This window comes from Camelus bactrianus, chromosome 3 (assembly GCF_048773025.1).
Source record: "Camelus bactrianus isolate YW-2024 breed Bactrian camel chromosome 3, ASM4877302v1, whole genome shotgun sequence".
Taxonomy (NCBI): domain Eukaryota; kingdom Metazoa; phylum Chordata; class Mammalia; order Artiodactyla; family Camelidae; genus Camelus; species Camelus bactrianus.
This window is the reverse complement of record NC_133541.1, coordinates 46,218,633-46,233,577: the sequence shown is the minus strand read 5'-3', so window position 1 is coordinate 46,233,577 and position 14,945 is coordinate 46,218,633. Positions and strand designations below refer to the sequence as shown.

General features: G+C 40.5%; 1 protein-coding gene across 5 annotated transcripts in view; it reads right to left on the bottom strand.

The window, feature by feature from the left end:
* MAST4 (microtubule associated serine/threonine kinase family member 4) overlaps positions 1-14,945 on the bottom strand; it is a 514,312-nt gene that overhangs the window by 358,128 nt on the left and 141,239 nt on the right. For all 5 annotated transcript variants that reach the window (XM_074359140.1, XM_074359156.1, XM_074359144.1 and 2 more), the window contains exon 2: positions 9,573-9,726. In XM_074359140.1, the coding sequence (XP_074215241.1) occupies positions 9,573-9,726 (154 nt within the window). The remainder of the gene's footprint in view (positions 1-9,572; positions 9,727-14,945) is intronic.

Genomic DNA, 14,945 nt, shown 5'->3' with positions numbered 1-14,945 from the left:
TTCCACGTCTCCCCGAGTCACTACGGCATTACACTCCACTACCATGCCTGTGTTGTCCAGAGGATTTATGTGTGGTCCAAATGACTGATCCCAGCACATGAGCAGTTAGCACCTCACATGCACCACTATGCAATTGCCCTGCAGTTTGACCGTGTATAAGCAAGTGTTACCAGAAGAGCCAGCTGCCTACCTACATTCAACTTCATACATGGGTTCCAGTGTGACGTGAAATGAGCACTCACCAGCTTCCTTGCCTTCCCCAACCTAACCTCCCCCTCCCCAATAACCGTGGGTGCTGTATGTGGGATTTAACAGTCAGTACTAATTTTCTATTACTTAAATTCATGTTTCATATTCTTAACTATAATAGAGTCAATTCAACTTTTGTGGCTTATCAAACACACTGAAGAATCACAGGGATCTAAAACTGCTTCATCTCTTACAGATGATACATCTAAGAAACTGCGAATCACAAGCATAAGCTTGGAGTCAGCACTTTTCAGAACCTCCAAGTACACAACGCACAAAGGAAAACCACGCCCAGTCGTGTCCAGGCCTTAGCCCATGCTACCAGAAAGAAACAGACTTTCAGGGAAGTACTAAAAATACAGCCAAGGGGAAAAGAAAATAAAAAGAAATGCTTTAAAAAAAAACAACCCTGAAATCAATTTTCTATTCTAAAGGGAATTTTAAGAATCAACAAGTTAAATTTTTGATGTATGGATTCAATAAGTTCATTTTTCTCTCAGAAATAACCAAAGTCCATTATTCATGAATCACACTAGAACACAAGAAATAAGGGGTGGAGAGAGAATTGGGGAAGAGATAGGGAGAGGGAGAAAAAGTGCTTTGGGGATCCTAAAATTCACATATCTTTGGTTTGATTCTGTTAAGTTTCTTCATTAGCCTAATTGGTATGAAGAACTTCCGTATATAAAACGTATTTAGATATCTACAATCTTTAAAATAACCCCAGTAAAAACTTTAAATGGCCACTAGACCCTCTCTTCTTTGGTGTACTTTGAAGAATTTCAGTCACTGGGTTTGATCACATCCAGCACACCCAGCCCAAGACCAAGATGGCCACCTTATTTTGCAGGTGATAATGGTATAGCTGTATCTCAGGAAGCAACTCAGCTTCCTACCCCAGCAGTCTCAGGATTCTATATCACAGTGATTTAAGGCCCAAGTTACCTTTTGCTTTGTAGAAGGCACATCAAGAAACTTAAGAGAAATTGGGTCTTCTAGCAATAACATCTTCTTAATTAATGCTCAGGGCTAATTTTTAAGTCCTTCAAACTCGATCTGGTACAGAATTGTAAAACAGATTTCTGAAGAACCAGATTTCCTAACCTAACAGGCCCCCAGCCCACTCTGGAGCTCATGCACACATCAAAGCCAACAGCCCAGTCTCTCACCTGGCTCTTGGTGTAAGAGCAACATCTGATTCTCCCAGTCCTTGCTTATTCAGACTCTTTCCTTAATTCTCCTATCATGTCTTCCATCACCTCTTAGATGGTTTTGTTGGTGTAAAATGTCTGAAGAAGAGAACACAGCTTCTTGTAGGACTCTGCAGCCTGGCTCTGAACAAGGTGGCAATTTCCAAGCAGCATGTGACCTGGAGCCTGGGAACTACCATGTGAGGATCATCCTGTTTGATGGAGCAATGACTCCTGGGTAGACCACCTGCAGAGGGGCTGAGCTCCAGCAGAAGGCTCCCTGACAGGGAGCCACTGGGAGGCAGCATCTGTCAAAGGAACCAGCAAACAGCACGTGCTCCATGATGGCAGTCTCACAAGGTCTTCCTACCCTGACAAGGAGATACAGCAAACATAAAATACGCCGACACTGCCATCTTCTAATTAGAACCCCTCGGCAGCAAACAAAATATCCAGACATAAACTGACACAGGAGCAGTGAAGAGGGCAAATGGTTTTAAAGGCTACTTAAAACCATGCCCTCGCACCAGAGAAAAGATGCTCGTGGACTTGCCTCTTGATTATTGGCGACTCAGAAAAATAGGTGGAGACACCCTCCAGCTTCATAAACCATTGGTGATCAACTTCAGTTTTACAAGCTCTAAAATGGAACACTAACCCAAGAATTCCTGCCCTCGGTCATTTGCTTCCAGCATAGAGAATTTATCAACACTGAGCAATAATAGTAAAACAAATAGAAGCAGGATGTTTTTAAGTCAGTAAAAACCGTAAGTGCGAATTATCTGGGGTTTTTTTCCTGTTGGCCAGGAGCCAAGAACCCAAAATGAGAGCATCACAAGTGCACCGTTCCTAACAACTGTAAAGACCTTCGCCCTTTAAAAGTTTCAAAACTTGCCAGATTTCAAAATATTAACATTTCGGTCATCCTTCATGGGTTGGTTAAGTCCACTGCTCAGTCCACAACCCCACCACACACCCAGGCCCCACTTCCAAGCTCCCACGGGCTCTGGCTCTATCTCTGAAGAATCCCACTTTGTGCACCAAAACTCCCCTTACCCTTGGACAACTCAGCTCCACCCTCCCCACGGCTATCTTGAGTGACCCTGGACCAGGCCCCTCTGCTACATTCTGTGGAGCTACTGTTCCCAGTACACACATTTCCCTGGTGCCTTAACCTTTCCCTCAGACATGTACACTGACTTTCAGTTCATGATCTCAGACCTTAAATGGGCTCCCAATGCTTCCAAGAAATCCTACTACATTTATAGCTCCTCTTCCTGGTCTCTGAGATCATTTCAGACTTCCTTCCCTATTCAACTCCCATAATAACCCTCCCGACCCCCTCCCGGATATTTCATAATGCATTGAGAAAAGTGAAGCCTCTAAATCTATTAAACTACCTGCTTTTTATTAAAAGAAAATGTATTAAAATACATGACCTGAAAGGCAACATCTTAAAATTAAACTTTTTATTTTGAAGTAGCTGTAGGTTCACATGCAGCTGTGAGAAATACTACAGAGAGACCCCACGTGGCCTTTATCCAGGGTCCTGCAATGGTAACATCCTACAAAACTATGATGTAGTCACAACCAGGATAATGACATGGATACAATCATGTATCCTTCATGAATCCAACATGAATCCCTCATGTTGCCCAAGTAGAGCCACATCTACTTCCCTCCCATCTCCAACCTCTTTAAGCCCTAACAACCACTAATCAGTTCCCTACTTCCATAATTGTGTCATTTCAAGAATGTTACATAGAAAGGAAATGACACAGCAGGTAACCACTTGGTTTTTCTTCACTCGGAATTTTCTAGAGATTCACCCAGGTTGCTCCTAACCCCGTGCACTCCAGCTTGTCTACATTTCACCACCCTCTGTGAGGTTTCCAGAGACTACACTGTTGAACTCAAATACAATTTCTTGTCCTTATCTTATTCTCTCAGAGGCTAATCCTTTCCTTCTCAAAACTACGATGCTCTGCTTCTGTCAATGCACAGTCCTTCTCAATGTTCCTACTTACCGTCTCAAAGGCATTTCAGACCTAACATACTGAAAACCGAATTAATCATATCCTATTTCTTTATTAAAACTTATTTCTCAGTCTCCCCTGACTTCATAAGTGCCATGTTTTCCCTGCCTTTTATGTAGTTGGACTCAGAGTCAAGAGCCCAGCAGGGACCGAGGGCTCCCCCAGCGCCAGCACCAGCCTTGAATTCAGCTGTGACCATGTGGTGGTATCTTGCCAAAAGAATGGGAATAGAAACGAAGTGTGTCTCTTCCAGTATGGGACTTTTAGGAAGTCAGAAAGGTTCTTCTCTTTCTTTCCACTTCCAGCAGCTGGAGGCAGAGTATCTTGAGGCCACAGAGAAAGAATCAAAGCAGAAGGTGGAAGAAATGTGGGTCCCTAACTCACCAGGAGGGAAGGACCTCTCTGCTAACCCAAACACTTACATTAGCTAGAAATATATGGCTATTGTGTTCAGCCACAGATATTTTTTGGTTTGCTTGTTATAGCATGTGGTGTTACTCTAATACACACCATTTTTACCTAGGCATTCCTTTGATGATATTACAAACACAAAGAAACCTAGAGCATATAGAAGAGTATTTAGGTGAAATATTTACTAAATGCCAAGGCTACCTATAAAATATTTATATTTTCTGTAAATTTGCTTTAATCTAAATTCTGTCCAATGTGCCCACTAAGCTAAAGAGAACTTTAGGATGAGAAACTCATTAAACTCTACACAGCTCTCAAACTTGATACCCTTCAACTTAATTTTAAAGGAAAGAGTATTTTCTGGAACTGCATAGTTTGTTTTGCCTTTCCCTCTTTAAGTAAAATCATTCTGAAATGCCTTTTTATTTGTATTTTCAGATGTTATACAAAACTGATTTCCATAATCCAAGAAGGAAAAAAATCTCTCATTTTTTCCCCCAGATAGAATACCATCATTCTAACAGTTTCAGAAGTTCTAATTTATACTGTCTACAAAGCCGACTTCTGATTATGATGTGCAAGTGATATACATACGAAGGTTCCTCTTTGTTTTACATTCCCAACAACCCAAATATGTTGTGAAAACAATCCTCTTCATATGGAAAGAAGCCTTCCTTTGTTTCCTGGCTGTTAGGGCTGTAACACGCAGACATCACAGCTGTGGAAGGCAGGACTAGGATTCAAGGCAATCATTTGCATATCAAGAAGCCAGGAGTCAAGATCCTGAGGTTCTGCCCTTCATTCTGCAGCTTCCTTGCTGTGAACTGTCAGCACATTACCACACAGTCATGCCCAGACTTAAGGGTCTGTATAATGATTCCAATAATGCATCTCTTCCTCATCAGGGGGCCCCAAAACTCAGTCAATGTTTACGTGTTGCTTCTGGTTGCCTATTTAGCAAGCTGCGAGCCATGAAGACATAAAACATCATCAGTCTCAAAAAAAGAAAAAAAAAAAAAAAAAAAGAAAAAAAATCCAGGCAGTGATAGGCATGGTAAACTCGAGGTCGTTGTTTCAATGCCAGACCTGCATAAAAGGTTCTGGTTGTTTTTCCCCTCTGATCTAATAATCTTAGTGATTCAAAACTTTAGTTAGGGAAGAAAATACCAAAAGTCCAATCAAGGGTGACTATGCATGGTAGAATTATAGGCTTACAGTTTCTCCTTTATGGTGCTCTGTATTTACTAAATTGTCACATTAAACACACATTACTTTCATAATTGAAAAACAGGTAAACATAAATATTTTCATTGTAAGAGACTGCATTTTAAGAGGAGAAAGACTGACCACCTTAGATGAAATTATTGGTGCTAATTCCTCACTTCCCTCCCAGGAGCATTATACACCTGCATTTTGCCAAGGTGTCATGGTGGGTGGAGCATGCTTCTGCCCCTTGACGCTGGGCTTGACCATGTGACTTTCTCTGGCCAATAGGAAGTTAGCAGACATGATGCCAGCAGAAGCTTGAAACCTGCCCGTGCATGTGGATGTGCACATGCTTGCTCCTGTCTTTTACCAGGAGGACATAATGCCTGGGGTAGCTGCTGGTCCAAGGAAGACGAGAGACATGTGGAGCAGACCTAGAACTAATCGCAACAGAGCCCAGGCTAAATCATCCAAAACCTGGCTGACCTGCAGCCAAGCGAGAAAGAAAAGGAATATGTACTGCTGTCTGATAGTGACATTTTTGTGGTTATAGAGCATTATTGTTGTCAACTGGTATACCACCTGATGCCACAAAAAACCTCAGAGGCAAAAAATAACTCATATATTGAATTGGAGTGTATAAAAGGGCCATACAGCATCCTTCTTCACATGCCCACTTATAAAGGGAACCAAGTCAAACATCATCCCAGTTGGAGAAAACTCCTTAGCCGACAGGAACTGTATTCCTCCCCTTTGTGAAATATATAATTAATTACAATTATGGTAAGTCCTATGAAGAGGTACTATGAGTCCATTCAACAATGAGATTTCACACTAAAAATATATGGTGAGCCATTTTCAATGTTTAAATGTATTTTTACATCATGATATTTAATGTTTATAATAGTTTTCCATTTTATGTGTATATCATAATATGTTTAATCAATATTCTTTTGCCAGATATCTAGATTTTAGATAATATGCAATTTTAATTATTATAAATGGTGCTGCTCTAAACTTTCCTGGAGTTAATTCTCTGCATATATTCAACTATTTCTTTGGGATGAAATCTGAGGAAAAGAATGGTTAAGTTAACAAATGCATGAACTTTAAAGTTCTTTTGGGGTAATTCTATGTATTTATTTATTTATTTTTAACAGAGGTACTGGGGATTGAACACAGGACCTCGTACATGCCAGGCACGCACTTCACCACCGAGCCATACCCTTCCCCTTACTAACGTTTTTAATATGTATTAACTGCCTAGTTTTACTTTACTTTTCTAATTAATGAAACAGGATCCCTACAGATGAGTCAGCCCCAGATATTAACTGAGCAAAAATTTTCCCACCTAGGATTCACTCCAATTAATCCTGCTGGAATTTACTGAAAACCTATTGGGTATCACCCATGCCAGGCACAGTGGAGAGCTTACAGCCTTGGACCCTGGAGCTATGACATCTGGTTTCAAATCTTGGCTCTGCTGTGTATGAGCACCATGATCTTGTGCAATTTACTCAACTTGTTTGTGCCTCAGTGTTCTAATCTATGAAATGGGGATAAGTGTGCCACCCTCCTAAGTGCACAGAGATGTTGGAAGGATTAAATCAGTCAATAAATGTAATTCCCTGAAAACCATGCCTGCCACATAGTAAGCTCTTCATGTTAGCTGTCATTATTATGAGGGACGAATAGATGAAAAGACCACAGATCTTCCTCTTAGAGAGCTAACAGTTTACTGAAACTTACCAAGGACAATTGGGTGGCAAAATTTTCATATTATAAATTAAGCCTTCACAAATTCTGTCTTAAAGCAAGCATAAAGTGGCTAAGGTGGTGGGGGGAGCTCTTGGATTAAAACAACGTTAAGCAATAGGAAGGTGGCTGGCCTTCAAATTACAGAATTATCAGGCACAAACCACTGATGGAAAACCAGTTTGACTTAAGTTTAGCGACAAGGTCTATCTCAAGGGAAGAGCCTATGTGATTATTTATAGTTGCCTAAAACTATGGGAAACCATTTTGCTTAAAGATCAGAAATGATGCTGCTTCTCTCTCTGCTCCACCACCTGATGCTAGCACAGAGCCTGACACAACGTAGAAATTCGGTTGATAAGGGTTTCAAACTGATGTTCAGGAGCCCAAGTTACCCATCAACTGAAAAAACCCTCAGTTCAATTCGTTATGCACAGAATACTAATAGCCACCATCCCTAGGCTAGGTGCTTTGCATATGCTATTTCATTAAACCCTCGGTGAAGGTACGTACAAGGCCAATTAAGAATGTTTTCTTCAAATTCTGATATAACTTTCAAGTGCCTGCTTTTTAGAACAGGCTGACGTTCAAGAGATTTTTTAAAAGCTCTCCGAAAGGCTATTAAATATTTTTGAAAAGTATCTGACCAAAGATGTAATTACCTAAAATAACTGGGTATCAAGCCAAACTGCAAAGGCTAGACTTGCTAGAGCTGTTGAGATTTTCAAATGAGATTCAAGTCCAGCTTTATTTTTTTAAGCTGAAGTCCAAATTTCGTGTTTCAGGTCGTTTACCTGCATTGAGAGCTACACCTTTGCATTATGTTAAAGCTTTAAGCAAACTGCTTAAGCAAAAATTTGAGAGAACCATTGCTCCCCCCTCCAATTGGTCAAAACTAGTTTAGCCAAATTGAGTAACTTTCCTAAGTGAAATTAATAAGTAAGGGGGTAAACCTTTTAACTTGTAAGATTTAATTTCCCCACCTGAAAAACTAAGGGTTAGACTAAATCTTTAGGATCTCCCACTTAAAAAAGCAAACATTTTGCATCTATAGAAACGAAAGCAAAGAAAAATATCCTAATAACCAATAGAAGAGTATCAGTAGAGCTCAAGTGTGAACATTTGCCTTAAACTTAGTGAAGTGCAGAAATTTTTTTGATTTTTTTTTCACCCCTCAGCCTGAAATTAGATTCACCCTCCATCCCAGGAGTGTGCTACACTAGGTCACGTGTTCTAGGCTCCACTGATCACGGGACAGAAGCATTTCTGCTCCCCAAAATTCCACCTCCAAAAAGTCAAAATCCGTATTCTCCAACAAAAATGAAGAACTCAACGCATTTCCAGATCATTTATGAACTGGCAGAAAAGAATGACACGTGTAGAGAAAACTTTGCATGGGGGTTTGGAAAAACAACGAAGTTTCTTACAAAATATTTATATTTAGAGGAAAAAGCACTCAGAATGAAAAAAAAAAAACCAGAAATCTAACCTTCAGAGATATAAAATGAAGTTTAATAACCTGAAAATTTATATGGTGAGGTTTTTTTTTTAATGCTTTAAGTTATTTCAGTTTGGTTATCTTTCAAGTAAACAAAATTTATCTGTAGGTTTTCTGGATTTGAATTTTTTAAATTAATTTTAACAACATAGTTTAAAAATGAGTGAAAGAAAAAAGAAAATGAGTGAAAGATTTGAACAGGCACTTCACAAAAGGAGAAATACAAATGTACAATGAGTATCTGAAAAGACATTCGACATTATTTAGTCATCCAGAAAATACACATTAAATCCAGACTGTGATAGGACTATTTACCCATTAAAATGACTAGAATTAAAAAGACAGGCAATACCACAGGTTGGCAAGGATGCAGAGCAATTAGATTCCTTACCTGTTGCTGGTGGGAATGCAAAACGGTACCATTTTGAAGACTGGCAGTTTCTTATAAAGTTCAACATACACTACTGATACACGTGGATGAATCTTACACCGAGCAAAAGAAGCCAGACACCAAAAAGCACATACTCTATGATTCCACTAATACAAAATTCTTAAACTGAACCTAATCTAGAGACAAAAAGCAGATCCATCACTGCCTGGGCCCAAGGAAAGGGCACAGGAATATTTTATACCCTGATTTTGGCGGTAGTTACACCGGTGTGTAAATTTGCCAAAACCCATCCGTGTGTACAGACACTGAGAGCGGATATGTTTTTATTATATGTAAATTACACCTCAGTAAAATTTACTAATAAAATCCTCAGTTTAACTGCTCTCTCTTGGATTAGATTTTACCGAATGGTCTGTGGAGGGGCAGGCACATTCTTAGAGGCTGGTTTTCACACGTGGAACTCCAGTGTTGCTGGGGATCTTTCTCCCGCTGTCCTTACCTATCCATGGGGGATTGGTTCTCTGGGAGACTAAAATTCATGATGCTCAAGTCCCTTATATAACATGGCACAGTATTTGTATATCAACTATGTACATCCTCCAGTATACTTTGTCACCTTTAAATTACTTATAAAACCTAAGACAATGTAAATGCTATGTAAATAGTTGCTGGCAGACTGCAAATTCAAGTTTTGCTTTAGGGAACTTCTGGAATTTTAAAAAATATTTTCCATCTGCTATTGGTTGAATCCGTGGATACGGAACCCATGGATACAGAGGACTGTACCATGTAGGTGAAATCCCCTCTCTGAAACAAGTCTCACTCACGCGACTCACCTGTCAGAGCACCTCCCAGGCTTCCCCGCCGCAGCTGTCTTCCATCCTCACTGAGCTGTTTTTTAAACTTCAGCGACTTTCCAGGACCAGAAGCTACATCTGGGTTGCTGCATTTCCGAAATGGCATGGGTGGAGGGGATAATATGTGGTCAAGCTGCAGAGAGAAGGACAGAGGTGTCACGTGCTGGGGACACTCTCAGCACGACCAGCATGCATGAGCCACCATTCACACCTTCTTCCTTCTTTTCCTTCTCCAAAACCCTCTCTCCTAACCCTGTTTTTAATTTGGCTACTTTCGAGACCTCAGAGTTCCACTGTTGAGTGTTCCATCTGAAAGATTATCTGGCTGGCTACAAAATCACCACTGCAGTGTTTTCAAGCTTCAGGTCACAACATATTAGTGGATCATAAGGTCAAGTTTAGTAAATTGTGACCAGTATTTTTTTAGTGCAACAGAAGAGAAATCACCAGAGTCCAATGAAGGAAGGAAAAGTATCATATCATGAAATGTTTAAGTTGTAAAGTTATGTGTGTGTATCCTGAGTCACCATGTACAATACATCTTTCTGTGAGCCATCATCCCCCTAAAAAATGAAGACTATTGTTCTACAGATTCTCTAGAGAATCAATAGATCACTTCTTTAGTTGGTCACAAAAGAAAATTCACAAGATTTTGGTGCTCACAAATACACATAGGGAAGGGAAATCTCCGAGTACAATGCTTAATGGAAATTAATACATCCCTCTATCATTTTATAGCTTTTTAAAAGAAAGCATGTCACAAGAGCCAGAGAAACCAAAGTCACTTCAAAAGACAGTTTTCCACAAAAGAATCCCTCATGTCACAACACTTATTTTAAGATCTGTCCTGCTTTTATAAGAAAACCTTTCATACTGGAATAGGACCCTATCTTCTAAAATGTTCTTCTCCAAGTAAGTATATGTGCAGATGTCAGTGCCTAGATAGTTGTTAAAGACAAAAATATTCATTTGCACATGCATACACCAGACAGTTATTAAGAACAAAAAAGTACAAAAGATATTCACAGAAATTCCAACTGCCACAGAAAAGAGCCAACTTCATAGAAATTTTAAAAGCAAAAAAGAGTTGGGTGACACTGCTCAAAGCCAGACATTTTTTTAGGGATGCTTCCCTGAAATTTGTTTTGTTTTCCTGGGTAGAAAGATGGTCCTCTGGTTGTATTTGTCAGGATTTTCTCCGATTAAGACTCTCATGGATGTATTCATAGGAAGAAGAAATTCAGGATGAAGTCAGCCATTTGTCCGGCTATGCAAGGCAGCATGTTCAAAACCATGACACAAAAAGAAATGTGACCTTGCCTATGAGTAACTCCTCTCAAGACTGTTGAGATGAAATAGGCTTCATTGGCTCAGCTGTTCCATGATGTCAACTCTCCCGCAAGCTCAACTGTGTTCATTAGTAACACAGAACAGCCAGATTTCAAGCACTTGTCAGTAAGTACCATCTGCAATTCACTGCCCATCAGTACTGCACTGTATTTCATCGCCACTTAGCTGTTTAGTGAGAGGTCCTCAAGAAGTTAGCAGTACGTCCACTCCAGGATCTGCCCTGATCAGCAGGGAAAAGGAATCCCAGATGGTATTTTTCGAAGTATTTGTTGAGGCTGCTGCTCATTACATCAGTGTCCTACTTAGGAGGGCATCCCAGGATGAACTTCTGTCTAGTTCTGCCCTTAAATGAATTGTAGCATGGGAACCCTGGACAGTGACACAGCAGATACTAGAAAACACAGAACCCAGCCAGGGGTCTAAATGCAGCCCCAACCATTACATAAAGTAGAGGTTAATTTTGCTTCCTGCTAGGCTCCATTTTATGTCCTTACCCTAGTTTTTTTTTTTTTTTTTTCTTTTTTCTTTTTTCTGCCAATTTTTTGGGGGAAAATTTAAGAAAATGTGCCACAACAGACAAGTTGTGAGATTAATACAATGAACACCGTATTCCCTTTACCAGTGGTGCCACACCACTTCCACTCGCTTTCCTCTCTCTCTCCTTCTCTTTCCCCTGCAGTGAGAGTTAGCTGCAGACATTGCAGATTTTCACCCCTCAATACTTCAGCCTGCCTCTTCTAAGAACAAGGACATTCTCTTAAATTCTCCTGCTTGGTACTGTATGTGCTCTTAGGCGATGCCTCAAACCTTTTGTTACTGAGGTGAAGTATAAATACTAGGAGAAATAACATATCATGTAGATTTCATACTAAAAATTTGCTTTCACACTGAAAAGAAAACTTGCAGCCACAAGGTGGCAATGTGTCATAGATGTTCAACAAAATGCTCTGTAATCACTAGACTCCTGTAAATGCACCAGGAGCCCTTTGGAACAGCCAAGCAAGCTGGGGTCCTTTCCATTTAGTCATTTTTCTCTTAATTACCAGTGGCAGCTGCGTAAAACACAAATATTTATTGTTTAAGGTTCATCAGCTTCTGCTACTTATTTTCCACCTGAAGTTAAATTTTTCAGCGTGCGGAGTTATAATTAATTTCTTTGGCAAAGAGTGTTATATCACAAATTAACAGAGGGTGGAAAAACAAGCCGAGGAAAGATGATAATTCCTAAAGAGGCATTATGCAATATCCTTACCTATTTCTGACAAAGCCACAAAAGACATGAAACAAACGTAGAAGAAAGAGAAGGAAATCCAGGAGAAGGTGTAAGAAAAGAAAAAAAGAAAACACGTCAACACGTATAGAGTTGCAAGCTATTAGTCCATGAGCCAGAGTTTTTCATCAGAATCTCAGCCCCATGATGGGGGAGTATTATTTTAAATCTGGCAAAACCGAGGCAGTGAACTGTGAGGGCAGCAGATGCCACAATACATGCAGAACAGCCTAGCAGCACCGCGCTGTGTTCCCATTTTCCCAGGATCCCATTTTCTTCCTCACATCAAATCACACTCCCAACAGGGCTCTCTCTAAATAGATCATTTTTCCAAATTTGCTGTGTTGTCAGCGGCTCTACTTTTCTTTCTACAATTAGTCAAAGCTTCTCAAAATGTTCCACTGCAGCCTTGCCATTTATTTTTCATTTTTTGTCCTGATTCAAACACTCTTGATCCCTTTAAAAACATTTCATCAGACCCAGAGCTTCTGGCCAACAGTCAACATATCACTCTGGACATTGCCCTTTAAATGATTTCAGTTTAATGTTTTCCAATTTTTCCAAACTCCCAAAGACTCCATCCTACAAGGAACTCAACTAAAGACAGAGGTTGTCTCCACAACTTTTCACTCACGTTCAAGGGCTTCCAAGCCCGTGCTTCTTAGGACGTGCTACAGATACTTCTAACTTCCCTCCCTATGCAATCAGCGGGCTCCTAGAGAGCTAGACCCTGCTCCCTGGTCATGTAAACACACTCACCTAGCACGCTGTCAGCCACTAGGCATCCTGGATTGAAACACATTCTCCAGAAACAAGGCTTTACTTCATTCACCAACGGCAAACACTGATTTGTGGTGGATTTGCTCAAAACTTCCCACGTTTAGTTTTCTTAACCTCCTGTAGTTCCAAGAACCACAAAACAGTTTGAAGTACATTTGCATATTACTGTATTTAGAAGTCAGACAGACAGGGACCAAACGTACCTCTCCCAGGTAAGCAACGTCTCTTGCTAGCAGTGCATCACAGGAAATGGGTAAGCATCTTAGAGAACAAAAGGTGTACGCAACTACTGTAAGTCTGATGCAGATTTGGAGGAAGTTTCCAAACTCATTTGTTCTATAGAAATGCTAATCACTGGAATTCTACATCTTTTTTATTCCTTTTTTTTTTCTTTGTCTTGCTTTGATTCGGTTTCTTTGGAGGAGGGGAGGTCGGCAGTAATTAGGTTTATTTATTTATTTAATAGAGGTACTGGGGATTGAACCCAGAACCTTGTGCATGCTAAGCATGAGCTCTACCACTGAGCTATATACCGTCCTCCTATTTTCTATATTGATCTCATAGTTTGCTGTTTTACAAATACCAGGCTGAGTAAAACAGAAGAATCCACCACAATTATACTGTGGCTTCTGCCATCAGTGAAGATGAATTAAACGCAAATCATTTACAAGACTTGGCCTCATTTTGTTCAGTGTCTCTGCCATCCCCCCCACCACCACTATCTCCAAATGGACCATGAGTTTCTTCCTCTATGGCTTTATGTGTAGTTTCATCCGGCTCTTTCTAAAAAAGGCATGTTATGACTTTCGATGAACACAGAACTTGCAGCCTTCTTAACTGACAGTTTCTCCAACCGCGTCTCCAGGTACTTCCCTGCCCAAGCACACAAGTTCTGTCATTTATATTTCTTATAACCATTGTTACTTGGAAACAAATGGAAGATTTTTCTAACTTCAGTCAATGGCAACTCATTTCACCTAGCTTCTCAAGTCACAAGTCCTACACTTATTCTGAACCTCTTTCTTATTCCAAAGCCACTCAGCAAATCCTCTAACTCAACCTCCAAAACATATCCAGAACCCCATCACTTTGCCATTTCTACTGCTACCACTGCTGCCTCTGCCATCTGAGTCTCCCTTGTAATAGCCTCCCCCACCCCCTGCCCCCAATAGATCTCTCTGCTTCTGTCCTACTCTCAGCACAGCAGCAGGGACCCTTCTAAAACATACGCCAGGTGCTCCGTATCCTCTCCTTGGAGTCCTACCAGGACTTCCCCTTCCCCAGAACAAAATTCAAAGTCTTGACAATGCCCTACAAGGTCCTACCACCTCTACCCCACCTCTCTGATCCCAGCCCCTAGTACTCCACTCACTCTTGCCAGACCTCAGAAGCCCCCCATCTTCCCACCCCGGACCTGTACACCCATCACTTCCTCTACCTGGGACACACTCCAGATATTAGCTACCATCCCCGCCCCTCCCATCTTCCAGTTCCCTGTTCAAAGGCTACTCCTTGTCGGGGTGGGGGGTAGGGGAGGCTTTCTCTAACTGCCCTATGCAGAAGGGCATGCCCACCACTTTTTCCCCTTTCCTTTTTTTCTCCATAGTATCTATCACCGCATGACATGTGAGAGCGTTTGTATTTGTTTACTGTTCTTCTCCCACTAGAATGTAAGTTACATGAAATTACCTACTAGTCTGTTTTGTCCACTCTTTGTCTACTGCTCTACATAAAAAGCGCCCTGGAAATATTTGTTGAAAGAAAAAAAACGCAAATCTCTGTTATTTAGTTTTTTAAAAAACTAAAAAAATAAGACACATGCAATTAACGGTTTTTATTGTTGGAAAAAAATAGGATAACCTTATAATATTAAATGTTATTCAAGATGAAAATGCTAAAGGGAGTCTCTAGCCTTTTGACAAAGCTGAACACTTCACATATGAAAAACACCC